Consider the following 18,625-nt stretch of genomic DNA (forward strand, 5'->3'; position numbering starts at 1 on the left):
CGCTTCCTTCATTTGTCTTCCTGAGCCATAACACATTTTCATCTCCTTTTTTTCTCTCTCTCTCTACCCCTCCAGTCCCCTGAGGTGGCCATAGCCGTTGATCTCAAAGCCACTAAAGCCCACATCCTCATCCGCATTTCACTCAGCCACAGGAAATAAAACCCTAAAATACGCATTAAAACCATGGTCAGCGAAGGGACAGAGTTAATGGGTAGTAGTAGGACACAGAAGATTGGCGATGCAGTCTGGCCCTTAAAGCTCAGCCACCGTGAGAGCCACCTCACGCGAGTGGCTCCAAAATCTGTGGCTGAGATCCGGTGAGCCTTGATGGGCCGCAGTCAGCCTTGTCCTCAGCCCCTCACCAGCATCCATCAGGAAGACACTCACTTCACCAGCCCCCTCAACCACCACACCACACGCCGCCGCCGCCACAGACGTCGCCAAAGGCAAGGCTGCCCATGGGTGACATCGTTTTCATCGTGTCAGCGTTCCGCCCGGCAACACTGCCGCCCGAGCAGTGATGATGAAGGACTGGGGAGTGTGTGAGGAGCATCGCAGGAAATATGGCCATCAGGGACAATCTCATTTACAGATGAGAGACTTCCCCCCTCTCTCTCTCTCTCTCTCTCTCTCTCTCTCTCTCTGGCCTCTTCTCCTCAGCACCCCCAACCCACGCACACACGCACACAAACACACACGCACACACACGCACACACAGACACACACACACACACACACACGCACACGCACACGCACAGACACACACACACACACACACACACACACACACACACACACACACACACACACACACACACACACACACACACACACACACACAACACACACACACACACACACACACACTTCACACAGGTACACCCCCCACACAGAGCAACCAACAACCTCCCCAATCTCCCGGTATCAATCACAGCAGCTACAAAGTGAATCTGCTGTTGCCAGCACCAAGCCGAGCTGCCATCCGTCGAGTTGGCTGCTCACAGCCCTCGTGCTTCACCCATCAACCACATCACCACAAGTATCCACTCATCCCAAACTCTCCCTCCCTCCCTCCCTCCCTCCCTCCCTCCCTCTCTCCTTCCTTCCTTCCCTCACCCTCTCTTTTTGCCTCTTCTCTCTCTCTCTCCCTCCTTCCCTCTCTCCTTCCTTCCTTCCCTCACCCTCTCTTTTGCCTCTTCTCTCTCTCCCTCCCTCTCTCCTTCCTTCCTTCCCTCACCCTCTCTTTTTGCCTCTTCTCTCTCTCCCTCCCTCCTTCCCTCTCTTTCTCCATCTTCCCTTTGCTTCACAAATCTCTCCCACACTTTTTTCCCTCATCATCTCCTCTCTCTCACACATGCACGCACGCATGCACGCACGCACGCACGCACGCACGCACGCACGCACGCACGCACGCACGCACGCGCATACACACACACACACACACACACACACACACACACACACACACACACACACACACACAAACACACACACACACACACAAACAAATCCCTAAAGCCTGACAGACATGAGGTGAGCATGTTGCACTCCTGCAGTTAGTAAGACACGTCTTTTTTTCTCTGATTGCTGATTCTGGCAGCAGAGCACCACCACTGGAGCCCGGTAAAGGGTAAAGGCAGTCTGGGGGTTCATGGGCCACCCGGTGGAGGGAACGGGCGGAGTGGGAGAAGCGTTGGCATCCGAGCATGTGTGGAGGAGCGAGAGGCGGAGGAGTTAATGTGGGAAACAGAGGGGCTGACATCAATGAAGGGGAAGCCAATCCACTGCAGGCAGCAGCAGCCAGCTTTCAGATGAGCTGCTGGAGCTCCTCGCAATCCATCTCTCTCTCTCTCTCTCTCTCTCTCTCTCTCTCTCTCTCCCTTTCTGACCCCCCTCTCTCTTTCTCGCACTCTCTCTCCTGCTCACTTTTCCCCCTCGTCTCCCTAGCCAGTGAGTTTCACTTCACCAGTGCTATCTTTCCTATTCCCCCCTTCTTCTGGCTCTTTAACTCTTTTTCCTGGACTCTTTTTCTTTAAATGTCCCCTCGGTCACTATATTCAGGTGTCTCCTCTATCTTCCCTCTCCTCCCTCTCTTTTCCTTTTATTCCCATCTCTCCTGAATCCTCCCTCCCTCCATCCCTTCCTCCCTTCATCCCTCTCACAAAGTGAAGCTCAAAGGCAGCACTGTCATGCCCGGCCACTGATGAAAGAGTGTGTGTGTGTGTGTGTATGTGTGTGTGTGTGTGTGTGTGTGTGTGTGTGTGTGTGTGTGTGTGCATGCTCATGCATGCTTGTGTGTATGTTCAAGAGTGCTCTCAGACCTTGCCAAATGTTATGCACGCACATACCACATGATCATCATCATCATCATCATCATCCTCACATAGATGCTGAGGGTGGGTGGGTGGGGAGGCTGGGTCAGATTTAGGAGAAAGCAATCTTGGATTAACTGTGCCGCTTGACTCTTCATGTGCCTGTCAATGGGAATTAAGTCCCCCAGACATCTACACTGACTGGGGTCCTCTCGCTCCAAGCCCTCTGCCTCTGCCACGCTAAACTAATGACATGGGTGTCTGTATTACGGGCCAGCCGAGCAGCGAGACAAAGGGAAAATAATCATCCCCTCTCAATACTTTACAAATTGGGGGAGCAGGACAGAGACAGTGGAAAGGGAGGAGACGGAGATGAATAGCAATTACAACATGGTATGGGCTGTTTCTCATTACTGCGCCAATTAAAATGCATCAAGTCATTTTCTGTGGCAGACAAAGGCCACAAGAGAGGATTCAGAGGAGAAGCTGTGTGTGTGTGTGTGTGTGTGTGTGTGTGTGTGTGTGTGTGTGTGTAAGATATATATATATAGAAGGAGCTTGAAGAGATTAGATGCGTAGTGTGTGTGTGTGTGTGTGTGTGTGTGTGTGTGTGTGTGTGTGTGTGTGTCCAGTTGTTTTCATATTTGCTGACAAAAATGTGTTTTCGTTTATATGTTTTATATAAATAATCAATATAGACCACCATAGATAATATGCCCTCCAACAGAGCCGTGTAGCCACTTACTTGAGGGTATTTCTGGGCAGAAAACATAAATTGCCTGCAGGCGGACACCGGACGCTGCATTCTGTGTGGCTCAGTGACTAATACAGGCGGTACATCGCTCTTCAGCTCTGTTCCCACACGCTGTAGATCCATTCAAAACGATTAAAAGCGCCGTGGAAAAACAGCCAGATCAGCGGATCAGTGTTGCGGACCACTCAATAGATGCTAAGCATCACACATCCCCGACCGATCGCTTATTTAACCCCGCAATGAGCATTGCATCAATCTTCTCTTCTCAACCTATCTTTTTTTTTTTTTTCTACATTTCATCGCACCAAAACCATGCGTCCACATGTTCTTCTTGTTAGCACAAACCAGCCAATAGATTTTACGGGGAACAGGACAGGGTGGTGTTACACGGGCAAGGGACATGTTCAAGTTTAAACTGCTTGTAATCGAATGTATCACTTATGGATGTCTGTGCAGAGACTAGCCAAAGTTGGTGTCTACCTGAATCAAGCTTCGCGTCAGATCTCGACCCGCGAGTCAAAAAATGCCAATCAGTGTCTACTGAGCTTTACAAATGAAATGCAAGTAATAAGGAGTTTAAAAAGCAAACTTACCTGCGTCTATGCAGCGAATGTCATCCTGACGATATTCAGTAGAGCCTGGGGAGTTGATGAAAAGGGTGAAACCGGTGAAGACTTTTCTCCTCACTCCCGTGGTTATGATTCCCAACTGCAGGTCAGCCTCCAATGCCGCTTGTCCATCTCGCAGACTCCGGCTTCGCCAAGAGCAGGACAGAGGTGACAGTCTCACGGGCACGCTGTGGTCTCCAGGAGTTTATGCCAGCACCTGGTCAATACATATGTGATTTTAGAGCTCTCCATTGCCGAGTGTTTGAAACCAAGCCGAAGCGCAATATGATGGCAGAAGTCATTATCGGGTATTTTACCGACCAAACTCGGCAAAAAGTGTGAGTAAATCCAATGGGGCTGTATTAGAATAAATTATGCCTTTATGGTCCTCCGGAGGAACTCATAATTAAGCGAATGTTCCGTCACGGTGCCACTCACCCGGGTCCGGCAGGCAAACCGCTGGAGAGACGGGTGAGTGATGGTGATGTTTGAGATGATAGTTGCGCTCGTTCCCCCGCGCTCCTCCTCCTCCTCCTCCTCTAAGCCTGCAATCGATCTGACAGGATTGCGAACTTGCCTTCCCCATTCTGAACACGTGTGCACCCCAACCCCATCCTCCGCCCCCTCTATTTGCAATGATTCAAGTAGCCCCGCTTAGTGATGTCATCCTTTACAAGTATTTAAACAAGAAGTTCCCCACATTTTCTTTAACATTTAGTTTTGATTTCTACGCCATTGTACTTGGCTGAAATTCGGGTTAAAATTCAGAGAAAGAAAAAAGCTCGGCATGAGAGTCATTTGTATTTGTAAGAGTTGTCAGGCATCTCTGTCGAGGCAATCTTTTCAAGAGATGGATTTTTAACCATTGCTGAAAATCTGCAGGGTGCTTAGTTGTGGGTCGATTCAGTCAATGGCATTCAACTTCATGTTATAGCCTTAGTCTTGTTTGGTGCTGCCTCTGGCTTCTTTTTCTTACATTACAAATCATAAAAGACGGAATGTCAATCTAGCGCTCTGCTCTATCCAAATGTCAATTCCATGCCATTGATTTGAGATGAGGTCATTATCACTATTTCATCAATATATCTTGATTGTTAATCTGATCTGCAACCTGCTACCACGGGTGATAGGTTACATCCGAACCTATCCTATCCCATCAAATAGGATCCCACGACCAATTGAGTGGAAGGTTAGGCCACTAAAGTTCTCCAGCTAACTACTTTTCACCATTAGCATATTCATTTACTACTGTGTATTGTAATGGAGGAATGATACACGGACAGAATAGACTGACTAGTCATGATTATCCTAAAGTCTGGCAACTAGTAAGACCCCATGACCTTGACGTTCCGACTTCCCTTATTATTGCTTAGCTGACACACTGACATCTGCAGTTAATTTACCCAGATGGTAACAGGCCAGTCATCTCTGGTGAGCTGAACGAACTGCGGTGATGAGATGTCCTTGAATGACACTTGGCATCTCAGGAACAGTGTCTTCAAGCAGGTAAGAAAAGTCGTTGACCTATCAAGACTATTTCAGCAGCATCTACGAGTCCCCAAACAACAAATAGTGTGGCACGTGAGAAGAGGGGAAGAGATGTGCAGCATAACAGAGATGCCCTTAGTAAAGAGACAGTTCTCTGCAAACCACGCTATTCAATCTCCTTGAACGATATTTCCTTCAGACCAGACATATATCTTATTAAATATTAACAACTAAAGCAGTGTGGAGGTCTGTTAGACATTTGGTGGTTGTATTCACGGAACCTCCTTCAAAAAAAAGGCCAGCCAGTTGCACTTTTAAACCGGAATACATCAACCCATATCATTTCACAGAGACATTTGGGCAGACAGAAATGTTACTGGGTATGTGGTCCATCTTTTTATAGTCAACTGCAAGAGATGGGACTATGCTGTGTGCCAACAAGCCTGGTTCGAAAGAAAAAGTAAAACTTTTTTTTTTATTTCTTATAAATCTGAGGGTAAAAGAAGCAGTTCCCAAATCTCTATTCTATCTCATAACAAAAGTCAGTAGCCTATCACCCGTGACTACAAGAGATCTTGACCGGCATATAGAAAGACAACCGCTTCAGCACCAAGGACAGCTCCACTTTGTTACAGACGCACGTCCTCAAGCTTGTTAGCGGTTACTTATCAGGAGGTGATGGCAAGCATCCACAGAATAGATCACACACACTATTAATGTAGTTATACAATCTGCTGGTTAAATGATGTTTAATTAAAAAATCACAGTGTCTAAACGTTGATATATTGGAGTAATGTATGATCCAAAGCATTTCAAAGTAGGCTACAGTTTAAGAGGTATAAAGATGTGGTATTGCTGAATGCGTTGAATTTGAGCAAAGGGCATAGACGTTTTTGGTATCAAAGAGCTGGCGTTACAGGATCCCTATTGAGACTATTTCTCAATATTATTGCTCCCTCTAAGGGAAAAATGCATTATGGAAATATCTGGTCATAACTTGAGGAATATTACTCCTCATTCAATCAATATTTCCATATTTATCCTCTGAAAGCGAATGTTTTCTTTCCTTGTGGGATGTCTGTGGAAGTGGGAAGGAAAGACGAGCACACTCAGATTGATTTATCTCTATTCAGTGGTGAGAAATATTTTCTATATAAAATAAATTAGATTAAGCCTAGTTCGTACACGGGGTAATGGATATTGGGCAAAGACAAAACAACCACTGGTGTGACGAAGAGATGGATGATAGAAGAAAACAAAGCCATTTTCTCCGAGAGTCTGGCTAGAAAGCAGTTTGCGAAGCCCACCTCAGAAGATTCTTGAGGGAAATACACATGTGTTTCAACAGGCCCACAATCACAGGGAAATAATATGCTTCTGTGCATCTGACAGCTGGGCAATGGAGACACCCCTATGGCATAAAAACGCGTAAAAAACCCTTGCATGAATTGATAAACTAAACTGTAGGCCCAGGGCTACTATTGCAACAATAATTCTTTAGTTCCTCTTTCAGGATCAGCGATTAACATACACAACTGCAGAAAAGAACCGATGACGTATGAGGTAAGCCTACGATTTTAGCTGCAGTCGAGCACTTCCCCCCCTTCAAGGCAATGCAAATAATTTCCCCTCAACGCTCTCGTTGGAGACACCCCATTAGTTTTAAAGCGACAAAATAAGGCCACCCGCGTTTGCAGGTAGAGTTCAGTAAATTAGACATATGGAAAGAGAAGTAAAGTTGCTGTCATTAGCAGTATATGAGTTCATCATTAACTGCGAGTGAGGTAGGGCTCGATCTCTCCCGTGCATTAAGACCATCACTCTTCCTTTACAGGCTGCAATTACAGCGCAAAGAAAGCGCGAGGAGAATCTGCCCACGCGACTGTGTCCAAAGCGCGAGCATAACCCAAATTGAGGCGATAAACTGGCGATATGAAACTCATGTGGGCGATCAGTATAGCTTAAGTTTGGAGATAACCTTCCTGCTTTGGACTTCTGGAAACGCACGGCGTCACATCTCTGAACAGTGAACACATCAGCTCGCAATACATTAGCGCCTAAAGTGCTTCGCCACATCAGCGAGTGTGCTTCGCCTAGACACCTGGCCTCACAGATAACTAAAACAAAGGATGAATCTTATTCACTGAAGTGCTGAGAATCTTCCTTCAAACCCAACAGCTTGGGGGAAATGTGGATACATGTTTCATAAAATACCTGAACAATCGGTGTGGTAAAGACACAGGTAGCAGTACAATGGAGCTCTGCACGAGGCCACTGTTGAAATGAGGTGCATTATGCTTCTCTCCCACGTTGATGCTCTTCCTAAGGGTTTAGTGGCAACGCAGGTTTCAAATTCATACGTGGAGTTGTACTACCATCTTGTGGACATAGCAGGTCGACCACCTGAGATTTGGTCATAGTTTTGAGGTCATACAGATTTATGATGGTGACAATGAAGACTACACCACTGCCCTTTTCTGCAGGACCTAGCTCTCATCAGCCAGCTACCGTAACCAAGACATACGGCCAAGGTCTCTTTCTGAAATCAGCAAAAAATAAGGACAATTTAAGGTCACCTGAAAAATACTGCTAGTCTTAATGTGAGAATTGGTGAAGGCAGGCAATCACCCAACACAAGGAAATGATCAACATAAGAAAAGCAAGCACAGCACTAAATTTGACTTTTAAAAATACATTCATTTTTGACATAAAACAAATATTCAAATACAAAACATCTTGGTCCTCCAAAATTTCAAGTATAAAATAAAATGCACTTTTTTGGGGGTGCGAAGGGGGAATGTTTGTCATGATTCTGTAGGTCATCCAAACAGGTGCTAAGGAAATAAATGAATATGGAATATTTTAAGAACACAGGCGATGGCATATCCGTATTACCAAGCCTACATACAGACAGATTAAGATAAGGAATGTTTAACCTCTTTTCTTTTCCTCGTTTCTTTTTCAAAACACTGTGCTGTCAGAAAGAAGCATCCACTCGACATAAATTAACAAAATAAATACCACAAGATCAAACATGGTGGTCACAAATCTCTACAACTTCCATCAAATACATTCAGCGAACTGTGCTTGTGCTATGCCAGGGACTGGCATGTACCCCAAGTTGCTTGGTGAACTAATATAAGATGCCCGGTCCTGTCACTCTGCGTGGTCAGCTTGGAGGTGACGTGCTGTTGTGAAACCGGCCTACCTTCTGGGCGGGCAGGTGCCAACACATTCATAAGGGAACGGCCTGGTCTCTTGCCGACGGGCACACCGCGGCACTCATCTCCCCCGTTAATGAAGCCTCTAATTAATGTCAAGGGTCCTGCAGCAGAGGGCTCACTCATACACAGGGCCCACTGATTGACCCACAGGCTGCAACACACACACACACACACACACACACACACACACACACACACACACACACACACACACACAGACACACACACATACACACACACAGACACAGACACAGACACAGACACACACAGACACACACACACACACACACACAGACAGACAAGACACACACACACAACACACACGCAAGCACGCACGCCACTGACACCCCCTCTTCCGTGGAGCTGAGCTGCTGTCATAGCATGCTTGTGTGAGCGTATGCAGAGGCAGGGCTATGGAAGCCGGGAGAGCAGAGGTCCTCTGTCCGCGCCGCCTACTAATGAGCGGAGAGCACAAACACGGACAAATGAGTTCCTGCCGGTTCATCAGCTGGCACTCGGAGCAAACGACTCGGTGACCGGGGGGGGCAAGAAGTGGAGTCTGAAGCTGGAGTGTCTTAAAAAAGGAGAAGCACTGATGAAGATGGAGAAGTGTACATGTGTGTGTGTGTGTGTGTGTGTGTGTGTGTGTGGGTGGGTGGGTCGGGTGTGTTCACTCGCTGCCGGTCGTCTCACAGTTCATCCCGGTGGCGTTCCGCGCGCCACTTCCGGTGGCCCCGCACGTGGTCCGCAGCCTGCAGCACCAGCCGCATGAACTCCTCCACGTGGAAGGAGTAGTTGGTGAACTTGGGGTGCTCCCCCAGCGTGGGGTGGTGGCCCTGTCGGAGAGGAAGCAGGCGAGAGGCGTTCAGACCGGGACGGGGGAAATAAAACCCCACCGCACACACCTGCCGTCTCAGGACCTCAGAGACGAGGGCGTGGTTTGGCTCAACGCGTCTAAGTCTCCTCTTGTGCTAACTAATAATGGGACATTTGTACCACATGATAAAACTCGACCACAGGCCATCAGGTGTTTATCTTCCTGTTTATCGGTGTTTGAGGGGAAGAGTTAACAGCGACACACTAGTTTGAGTGTGTGTGTGTGTGTGTGTGTGTGCACGCGCATGAGTACTGCCATAGTGCTGCCATAAATAGGGTGTGAGACTGAGACGATGGCTGGGTGTGTGGAAATCAATCTTGCTCAATCTGCGGGGTGTGGGAGATGTCACCTCGGCTGCGCAGGCAGCTCGACCGAAGCCATCACCAGGCAAGAGGCGACAGCAGCGGCGGAGGTGGTGGTAGCAACCCTCCCCACCCTTCCCCCCACCCTTCCCCAATCCCCCCTCTTCCCCCGTCACCCATCCCACCCCACTCCTTTACCTTATCCTGCGGGACCACTTTGTCCCTTTTCTGCCAAGTCACGTAACGAACCCCCCGCAGCCGTGCCAGATCTCGATAGCAGCTCTCGTCCTGACAGTTATATCTGTGGAAAACAGGGACAGACACTTAATCTCCCCGGCCAGTGCAGTGCGAGGGCCAGAGGCTCCCAGGCCTGAGCGGTCCTGGCCTGATGAATGCCTGCTTAATTACGCACTGCTTCACTGTCATCGTGCTCACACACACACACACACACACGCACACACACACACAAACGCGCGCGCACACACACAGAGTGTGCTGCTGAGCCAGACTGTGGCTCAGCAGCACAGAGAAGCTCTCTCTCTGACACACACACACACACACACACACACACACACACACATACACACACACACTGGGGCACAAATCCAAGAGATATCACACATACACACACACAGGGGCACACATCCAAGAGATATCTCTCTCACACACACACACACACACACACACACACACACACACACACACAGAGGCAGATAGCATCGCCTGCATTCAGAAGCAGAAGCACAGGGACGTCACTTGCATCGCTGAGCGGGCCTGACAAAGAACAGACAGCTGTCTCACACACACCCACACACAGCCGCAGACAAAACACGCACGCTGCTGACAGGCTCATAAATAGTGGAGGAGGATGAAGACAAAATCGGACAGAGAGATATAAATGGGGTCAATTGGAAAAACTGTCCACTGCGGACAGCTGGCAAGACCACCAAACCAGATGCACGAAGCGTGAGGGGGAAAAGGCAACATGGCAGACACAGACCAGACAAGCAGGAAGACAGGCACGTAGATAGACAGACAGACAGACAGACAGACAGACAGGGAGGGAGGGAGATCCACAGACACACACACTGGCAGATAAGCGGGTTGGGGCTGGACGGGGGGACCACTGGTGTCAGACGTACGTACAGCTCAAAGATGACTGCCCAGTCCGGCAGGAAGAGTAGGTGAGTGAGGCCCGCACCGTGCATCCCGATAAAGATGTCCGAGTTGTGTGTTATCCTGACCTGCTCCAGGAAAGGCATGTCTCTGTAACACACACACACACACACACACACACACACACACACACACACCAAATAAACATCAGTTACGTCCCACCCACAGTGCAATAATCCACCTGACAAACATTACACTTAATCAAACAGTTAGCCCCCTGCCTGCCTGCCTCTCTCTCTCTCTCTCTCTCTCTCTCTCTCTCTCTCCAACACACAAGCTGTGCCACCTCATAATAATACAACACAACAAACCCCACGCAAAAAAAAAAAGACGGGCTAATCGACTTACTTGTATTTGTAATCCACAATCCTGACCTCAAACGAAGGCACGGTCTTCAGGGCGTTTATAAGCTGCGAACAGTAGGGGGGCGTAAGGTGATTAATGAGCGCGCGCACCAGCGTGGACACTGGCCATATAAATCAGGGCCCTTTTTACCTCCGAGGAGTTTGGGGCGCGAGTAAGATTTAAACGGCCAGTTAAGAGAGCGGAGCCATAAATCAATGGGAAGGGGGGGAGAGGAAGAGGAGAGGAAGAGGAGAGGAAGAGGAGATGAGGAGGAGAGGAGAGGAGAAGGAAGAGTCCAGGCACCGGCGCCGGCGCCGCCCGCTCACCTCCTGCTGGTTTAAGATCCGACGGTACTCGGTGCTCCGGGCCAGAAGCGTGACGCGTACCCGTCCATCCTGGAAGTGGAGAACACACACACACACACACACACACACACACACACACACACACACTCAGAAAACTGGGCCAAGACTGTGAGGCTTTAGGCAGCCAAGGAAGGCATGTTGTCAGGCTGATAACTTCTACCAGGGCCATTTCACCAGCACAAGAACAGGACCGTGAGAACTAATATTTGTTCCAAGCCATAATTCTGCGTAGATTCTGGGTGGATGAATGGACTGAAATTGAGAGCGTATTTTAAAATCAGATGATCAAGTGCTTTCATAAGAAAGCAGTTTCACCGCTGCAACAATGGCACATGAATTATGCAGTAGCACCATCTAGTGGATATTTTGTTTCACTACCACTATTAATTCCACCTGGTTGCATACAAAAGATGAAACACCAATAAAGAAACAATGTAAGTCCACTAAGTCCACTCGCTACAGGTTGTAAACTACCGTGAGTATACTATGAAGTTTGTGTTATTACTTGCTGCAGTAGCCTAACAGAGCTGGTGATCTCACAGTGATTATGACAGCGAAGCCACACTGATAACAGATAGAGCTTCAGCCATTAGGCATAAATCTGATCTGTGGCAGGAGCCTGAGATCAAGGCCAGACAGGTAGTCCATCCCGCCGCGGAGCAGCTAGCATACTATACTGAGGAGGTGAGCAGCTGATCACATAGCACACAATCTGCCTTTAATCACCGCCTCTGCTTGCCAGGATGGAAGATGCAGTTGCATTGCATCCCAAATCTGATATAAAATGGAGGAGGGTGTGTGTGTGTGTGTGTGTGTGTGTGTGTGTGTGTGTGTGTGTGCTGATGTGTCTGCGTGTCTGCATGTGTGTGTGTGGATGAAAAGTGCAGTAGAGTATTAAGTACCGTGGGCGCTTCCTGTGGAATGTTGAGTCGATGAAGGACGTGCTGAGAGAATGCCCTGAACATCCCCTCCTCACTGTGGCAGTCGGAGATCTATCAGAAACAGGCCATATACATCTATCAGTTTTATCTCTGCAAGATTCTATCTCACAATGCACACACACACACACACACACACACACACACTGTGTTAGAAGAAGTAATTTACACCTGCAGGTTAGCGCAAAGTAATCATGTAATCATGAATATAAATATGATAGGGCCGACGCAGGCACACATTACACAGCCAGATCTACTCCATCAAGGTAACATCCATATTTCACGTTTCAAGGCAGGTCTGCCTCTCGGCCTCATCTGCTCTTCAAAAATCAAATCAAATGGACCAATATTTTGATATTGCGTAAGGAGCTGATGAATAAAACATGCCCAAATGACCAAAAAAAAGGAAGGCGGAGGGGCCCATAAATATGGGCAGCATCAATTTCAAACAGCCCACAGAGCGGCTGCTCAGAGTTTCAGAATTTAAACTGCTGAGAGTGCCTGAAACCCACCGGGCCCCCGCCCCTCCCCCCTTCTCCTCTTGGCTGGTGTTCAAGTTAAACAATTTTCCACTTAATTTCACCAGGTATTTAAGATTCCCTGCGCAGTTCTCTCCCTGCTGCCGCTCACCAACGGAGTGTTGTAGAAGAGGCCGAATCTCATCCTCGGGAGTAGCGAGAAGAACGCGTCTCGGAAACACACCTGTTGAAGCGTCAAAACACGTTCGAACATGAGTTTTTATCCTATGGGAGTGAGACATACAGTAATAGTGAGAAACAAGTCGAGCAAGGCTCACCCTTTTCGAATCAAAGGTTTTCAAATGAATAATGCTGTAATCCGAGAAGGCCCTCCATGTTTCCTCAAAGAGGTCTCCGTAACCATAAACACTCTGCCATCGAGAGATAAAGCACAAAGGAGAAAATAACATTTCCACTCGATATGGACACAATAAGGGGCATCTCTAAATGTGTGCATGTAGCTACAACCAAGTGCATTCTAATGCTAATTAATGCTAAATGCTAATTCTAATGATAACGATAGGTGAAATCTGTTGGAATTATTCCTCTAACAGCTGTTGTTATTGGGCATACCCAAACGGTTCAGATATTCAAGAAAAAGCTTCCTACGTTTCCCCCTTTTAGAATTCCTCCCTTCCTCTCTCTCTCTCTCTCCCTTCCTCTTTCTCCCTCTCTCTCTCTTCTCCTTTTTCTTCAGAAGCAGCTGAGTAGAGGGAACAATGAGTGGGCCAGGATGCGGTTTCCCATAAATCATTTGTGTTTATGCCCGCTGCTTCCTCTTGATCTTTTGCGCAGCTGTGGAACCAGTGGCCACCTCCGGTATAAGAATGTCTTAGAAGTCTAAGCTAAGTTCTCTGAAATGTGTTCCTTTTTTTAAGGTGCATTTCTCTGGATCGATGTTGGCCTCTTCTTCCATGGGACAATAGGTGCCATCTCTAACAAAACAGGCTGGACAACAATGAGCTTTGCTTGTGTGCAAACTTCACACTTAATTAGAGGCATTCTTTTGTCCGTTGCGTCACACGCGCATAATAAGCTGTCTAAGCCTGCCTATTTAAAGGGCTGTGCTCTTTTGACACGGTCAGACATTCAACTAGCGCAGGCCTTCACTTACAGTGTCCCACATAACAATGTTGATGTCCCGGCTGAAGGAGTTGTTGAGGTGCTGGGAGATGTAGAGGTTGACAAAGTCACAGAAATGGTGGTACATGTTCACCCCTGAGAAGAGAATGATCAGTGATGATGGTGAGAGTTTGGAGAAGCAAGGAGAAGCAGCTCTATCCAGGCAGCTCAGCTCAACATAGTGGACATGAAATGAAAAGTTTTATCTTATCTTATCTTATCTTATCCTTACCTGCATCCAGTTTCATAAATACCGTAGGCTTCTCAATGACAACATCACAATGGCCATCATCTACTGGATGGAAGTCCAGTTCTGTGAAAGTCTCTAATTCTGCAAACCTTGAACATGAAAACAACCATATTTAACATTAAGGAGCTCAAAACAAGATTAATATTACAGAATAAAACCCTTAAAGGTATACACAACCATAATGTAACTATGCATACATTATTCTGTAAATAAACATTCCAAAACTGGGTATATACTGTAACTAATATGTACATGTGTAATTACAGTGTATTTGTTTAATGTGAGGTAGCCTGAAACAATACAAAAACAAATATGGTTGGATCTCTGGTTGGATTTCCCTCTGGCCTCAGAAAGTACTCAATGTGCAGACTCAGTGTCCAACTAATGTTGTATTGGCTTAGCTCCTTCATAGGATAAGGGCATGGCACCATGATCTATGCTGTCCAAGTTTTTTTTACAATCACTGGACTATACATTCTAATGGACATGCATACATGACATGCAACACTCATATAATCAGTACAGCGACTACAGAGCTGAGGAGAATAGAAGGCAGGCAGTATCCCCATGACAGTCTACAGTCTATAGGTGAACTCAATTGTAAACCAAAGTAAAGTGAGTGTTGTTCACCAGGACTGGAGAGGGCTCTTATGCTGCCCCTTTGCGGCCAATGCTTTACTCTTGAGCCGGCAGCGGCCTCCTATCTCCCCCCTCTGTAAGAAGTCCTCCTTGTACCTGCAGAGAGAGAGAGAGAGAGACAGACAGAGACAGAGACAGAGGAAACAGGCCATCACAACACAGCTGTGGCACAGGAAACACACCCACATCTATAGCAGGTCACTTCCCTCTGTCCTTGCACTCCCATCAGACACATCAGACACTGACCTCTCATGACCTCTCCGGGCGTTCCTCAGGTCCAAGTACAGGTTGGTGACCCGGCAGAAACGCATGTGATTGGCACATTTCAGAGAGGAGTCTCCCTTAAGTGGAAACAGTAAACAGTTATGGTCCAAAAAGATATAACATCTTAACAGGTATCTTCTGTGGCCTGTAATCTTTTCTTTTCTGTTGTGTTTCTGTTCCTCTTAATGAAAGGATGACTCAAAAGCAAATTCCTGTGGTCAATACATGTACCAGTACATATAATCCCAATGATGCACGCTTCAGTGCTGTGTTCAGTCAGTACCTCTGAGTCGTCAACTAACGATGAATTGAGAGGAGCTCAGGACCAGAGAGGAGAATCTTACTGGATTCAAGGGCTTGCAGAGTGTCTTCAGTTCACTCCGACGTTCCCGCACGTAGCCAAAGTCGGCCTGCTTCCAGAAAAGTTCCTGGGCTGCTGACACTGAGCTGGCCCTGGGAGGACGAAGAGGAGGAGGAGGAGGAGGAAAAGAGAGGGGTGAAGAGGGGGATGAAGAAGAGGAGGAGGAGGAGAGGATGGCAGCTCATTAGGGAGAGCAGTACATTAGGTCCCCATCCCTCAGCTCACCTGAACAAAGCCTCTGCCAGCGAGCTGGCATAATAAGGTCTGCCCAGATGGGGATCAGGCCAGGAGGGCAAGGCGTGTCGAAACACAAGTCAAGTCTCTCAAAATTCAGTTAGCACTGCAGCTGAAACTCAAACTGAACACACACCTCATGCAAAGAATAATTTCATACAATGAAATGTCTATATGTAATGCACATTATTACATATATACTTTCTTCCTCCACACATTACAGTATAATTACAAGCACGTGGGGAAATATGAGGGGTATTACTGTTAGGCCTGTCACAATAATTACATTGTTAACTTATGGTACACTTTATGAAAATATCAACATTTGCAGACCTTGAGATTGTCTTTGCATTCACATTATTGGTTTGCTGTTGTGAATTTCTCTCAGCAACACTTAAGCTGTATTTGAGCTGGGAACAAACTAAACTGCAATTGCATGGGGAGACAGGCATAGTAGTTACATTATTGTGAAAGAACAGTAACATTGTAAGACAATCACATGTTGCTCATCATAATATTTTCTGAGACAATATACTGTCCAACAAAACATTGTTATCGTGACAGGCCTATGTACTGTGCATTATCATCATATATTCAAATGTTTAAATACACAATTGTAGAATATTTCACTCTCTTCAAAATGACAACCAACATACAGATCATCTACAGATATGCCCAGGATATTCAGAATATCAAGGGCATATGTTGACAGCATGCTCAATGTCTAGGCTATACTTAGCCACGGTCTCCTAGCTGTCATTAAAACTCAGTTCTCTGACAAAATGAGGTCTAATCTGAAGCTGAATCTAATTGCTGTGCTATTTTAAATGTAATGATCCACATTCTTTAAAAAAAATGGGCTTGGAAACTAAAACTAAAACGCCCATCTTTCACTTATAGGTCAAGACGAGATGCAGACATTCCGTTATATTCCATAGATTTAGAATGTGCCCAAAGACAGCAGACTATCTTACCATCCAGAGTCTACTGCAGAGCAGACTGGGTACCCCATTCTGTGCTCAGGGGAGCAATTCTTCTCATGCCCCCAACAAGCATGCTTCACCCGCAGGGCATCCTGGCATGGTACAGAGGGGAAATCTAGGTCAGAGCTCCTGAGTCACCTAATTGGCCTGGCTGACAAATACCATTCGGAGGTCATCATATCATTGATTTTGTATGTATAAATGTTATATAAAAGTTTCAGTAGAACAGTATCCGTTTTACAGAGGTAACGTCTTACTTTGAAAGGGCACAGCGGGTCCTGTCGGCAAAGTTCGGCAACCTTCCTGTTGTTGCGCAAAAAGTACGGGATATGCTCCTCCGGTAGAGAGAAACTGCTGTAGTTGAGTAGCGGTTTGTGGCTGCTGTTCTCAGCTTGCTTCGTCCCAACCACAGCGCAATTGAAGACTGTGCCCAGCGCCAACAGCGGCAGCAGCATAGTCCCTCGCACTCTGTACTGGCGAAGAGGTCTGCCTGGCTCAGAGCACAAACCAGTCTCTGTGGAGGCAAACCCAGACACAAACAAACACACGCACGCACACGCAGACAGACACACACACACACACAGACACACACACGTGAATCCCAGAGTCTGGGAGAGCTCCTCGCTGTTTCGCCTAGGCACGCCAGGCTTGTGGGAACTGGCTTGGCCTTCAGCAGAGAACGGAACCGCACTCCATATACAGCTCCTGTTGCAGGAAATATTAGTGACCTTTTTCCTACCATTGTTAAGAAAATGTGGACAAAACAGGGGACGCTGACATCAAAACAACATTGCCTTGGGTTGACACCCTTTGAATTTTGAGCCGTGAGAATTGTTGCCCAGCATCAGAGCACGCGCATACCATGCATTTCATTCCCATGCACTGCACAGCTGGAAATGACCATATTAAGTCTCATAAATGGTAAGAAACACAGCTGACGCTACTACATAGTAGTTACTGGGTAAAACAGATCCTGACGTGTTAACACCTGTAGGCTAATGTTTGCATTGTATGTAACCAATAATTAATCTGAAAGTCGTGTCCTAGCAGGCGTATCCATATGAAGACAGACAAAAACAGCATTTGGAGATCTCCATAGTCTGATGGATCCGTGCATCGTGGACAGATCAGTGACAGTGTATAGTGCATATACCCAAACTGTCTAAAATAGCGCTCTGGTTTTCACACTAGTCAAGTGTGTTTACTGACTTCAAGATAATAGGCTACATTTGATGTCTGCCTTCGGGAAAACGTTATTCTGTTCTTTGGAGACTGAAAACTTGAAAACATGATGACATAAAACGATGAACAGAATTGCGCTTAGATAGACATAGGCCTGCTACTCGGAAAACACTCGAGGCGAACTGCTTCACTGACACCGATCCCAGGAAGGGACCACTCAAGATTGTAGCCCAATTTGTCCACATAATTACAAAGGCGCGCAGCTACTAGTTATCCGCCCACTGGATATCGAGTCCATGCAGTTGACAAAGGGGGAAGATGTCTGTCTTCTCACGATAAACCGGACGATATTTGTTCAGTAATAACGGGGCTATCTTTTAAGACTCAACAACATTATGCCAAAGTGGCATTAGGGCACCCCGCTGATGCCCTCCATCATTGCATTGACTGCCGCAGACGCTTCCATCTGGTCTCGATTGAGATAAAGGCTTTCGAGCGAATGAATAGGACGAAGACTGCAATCGTTTGACATAAACGACAATACTTCTGTCTTATCAGGGATGTTCGAGTGGAGTACAGATTTTGGGAAAAATAACTCTTACCTCCTTGCACAAACTAAAAAGAAGTAGGGTATCCACGTCGTCGCCATACTACCGGAAACCAGCAGCCGGCTTGCAATATAT

General features: G+C 46.9%; 2 protein-coding genes across 3 annotated transcripts in view; both read right to left on the reverse strand.

Moving 5' to 3' along the window:
* The window catches only part of tafa4b (TAFA chemokine like family member 4b), a 39,197-nt gene extending 35,327 nt beyond the window's left edge, over window positions 1-3,870 (reverse strand). Inside the window, exon 1 of the mRNA XM_062545896.1 lies at window positions 3,660-3,870. The gene's annotated coding sequence lies outside the window, so the exon portion shown is untranslated. The remainder of the gene's footprint in view (window positions 1-3,659) is intronic.
* A 3,968-nt stretch (window positions 3,871-7,838) lies between these two features.
* eogt (EGF domain-specific O-linked N-acetylglucosamine (GlcNAc) transferase) lies at window positions 7,839-18,607 on the reverse strand. Of its 2 annotated transcripts, XM_062545897.1 has the most exons (16): window positions 18,545-18,607; window positions 17,018-17,274; window positions 16,752-16,852; window positions 15,527-15,635; window positions 15,165-15,259; window positions 14,910-15,014; window positions 14,262-14,368; window positions 14,022-14,125; window positions 13,186-13,278; window positions 13,020-13,091; window positions 12,354-12,443; window positions 11,413-11,481; window positions 11,090-11,151; window positions 10,712-10,831; window positions 9,764-9,866; window positions 7,839-9,222 (listed from the first exon to the last, which is right to left on the reverse strand). In XM_062545897.1, the coding sequence occupies exons 2-16, from the start codon at window positions 17,213-17,215 to the stop codon at window positions 9,076-9,078; spliced, it is 1,575 nt and encodes a 524-aa protein (XP_062401881.1). In that variant the 5' UTR covers window positions 17,216-17,274; window positions 18,545-18,607; the 3' UTR covers window positions 7,839-9,075. The 2 variants fall into 2 exon arrangements, with proteins under 2 accessions (XP_062401881.1, XP_062401882.1); XM_062545898.1 differs by lacking the exon at window positions 18,545-18,607 and having other exon boundaries at window positions 16,752-16,907; window positions 17,018-17,131.
* Window positions 18,608-18,625: the final 18 nt, after the last annotated feature.

The sequence above is a fragment of the Sardina pilchardus genome, chromosome 9 (genome assembly GCF_963854185.1).
Source record: "Sardina pilchardus chromosome 9, fSarPil1.1, whole genome shotgun sequence".
Classification (NCBI taxonomy): domain Eukaryota; kingdom Metazoa; phylum Chordata; class Actinopteri; order Clupeiformes; family Clupeidae; genus Sardina; species Sardina pilchardus.

Coding starts and splice junctions, on each gene's coding strand:
- eogt (XM_062545897.1), bottom strand. CDS start 17,215: ATGCTGCTGCCGCTGTTGGCGCTGGGCACAGTCTTCAATTGCGCTGTG. Junction 15,636..16,751: donor TCTGCAGTAGACTCTGGATG/GTAAGATAGTCT, acceptor TCGTCCTCCCAG/GGCCAGCTCAGTGTCAGCAG. Junction 11,482..12,353: donor TTCCACAGGAAGCGCCCACG/GTACTTAATACT, acceptor CTCCACTTCCAG/GATGGACGGGTACGCGTCAC.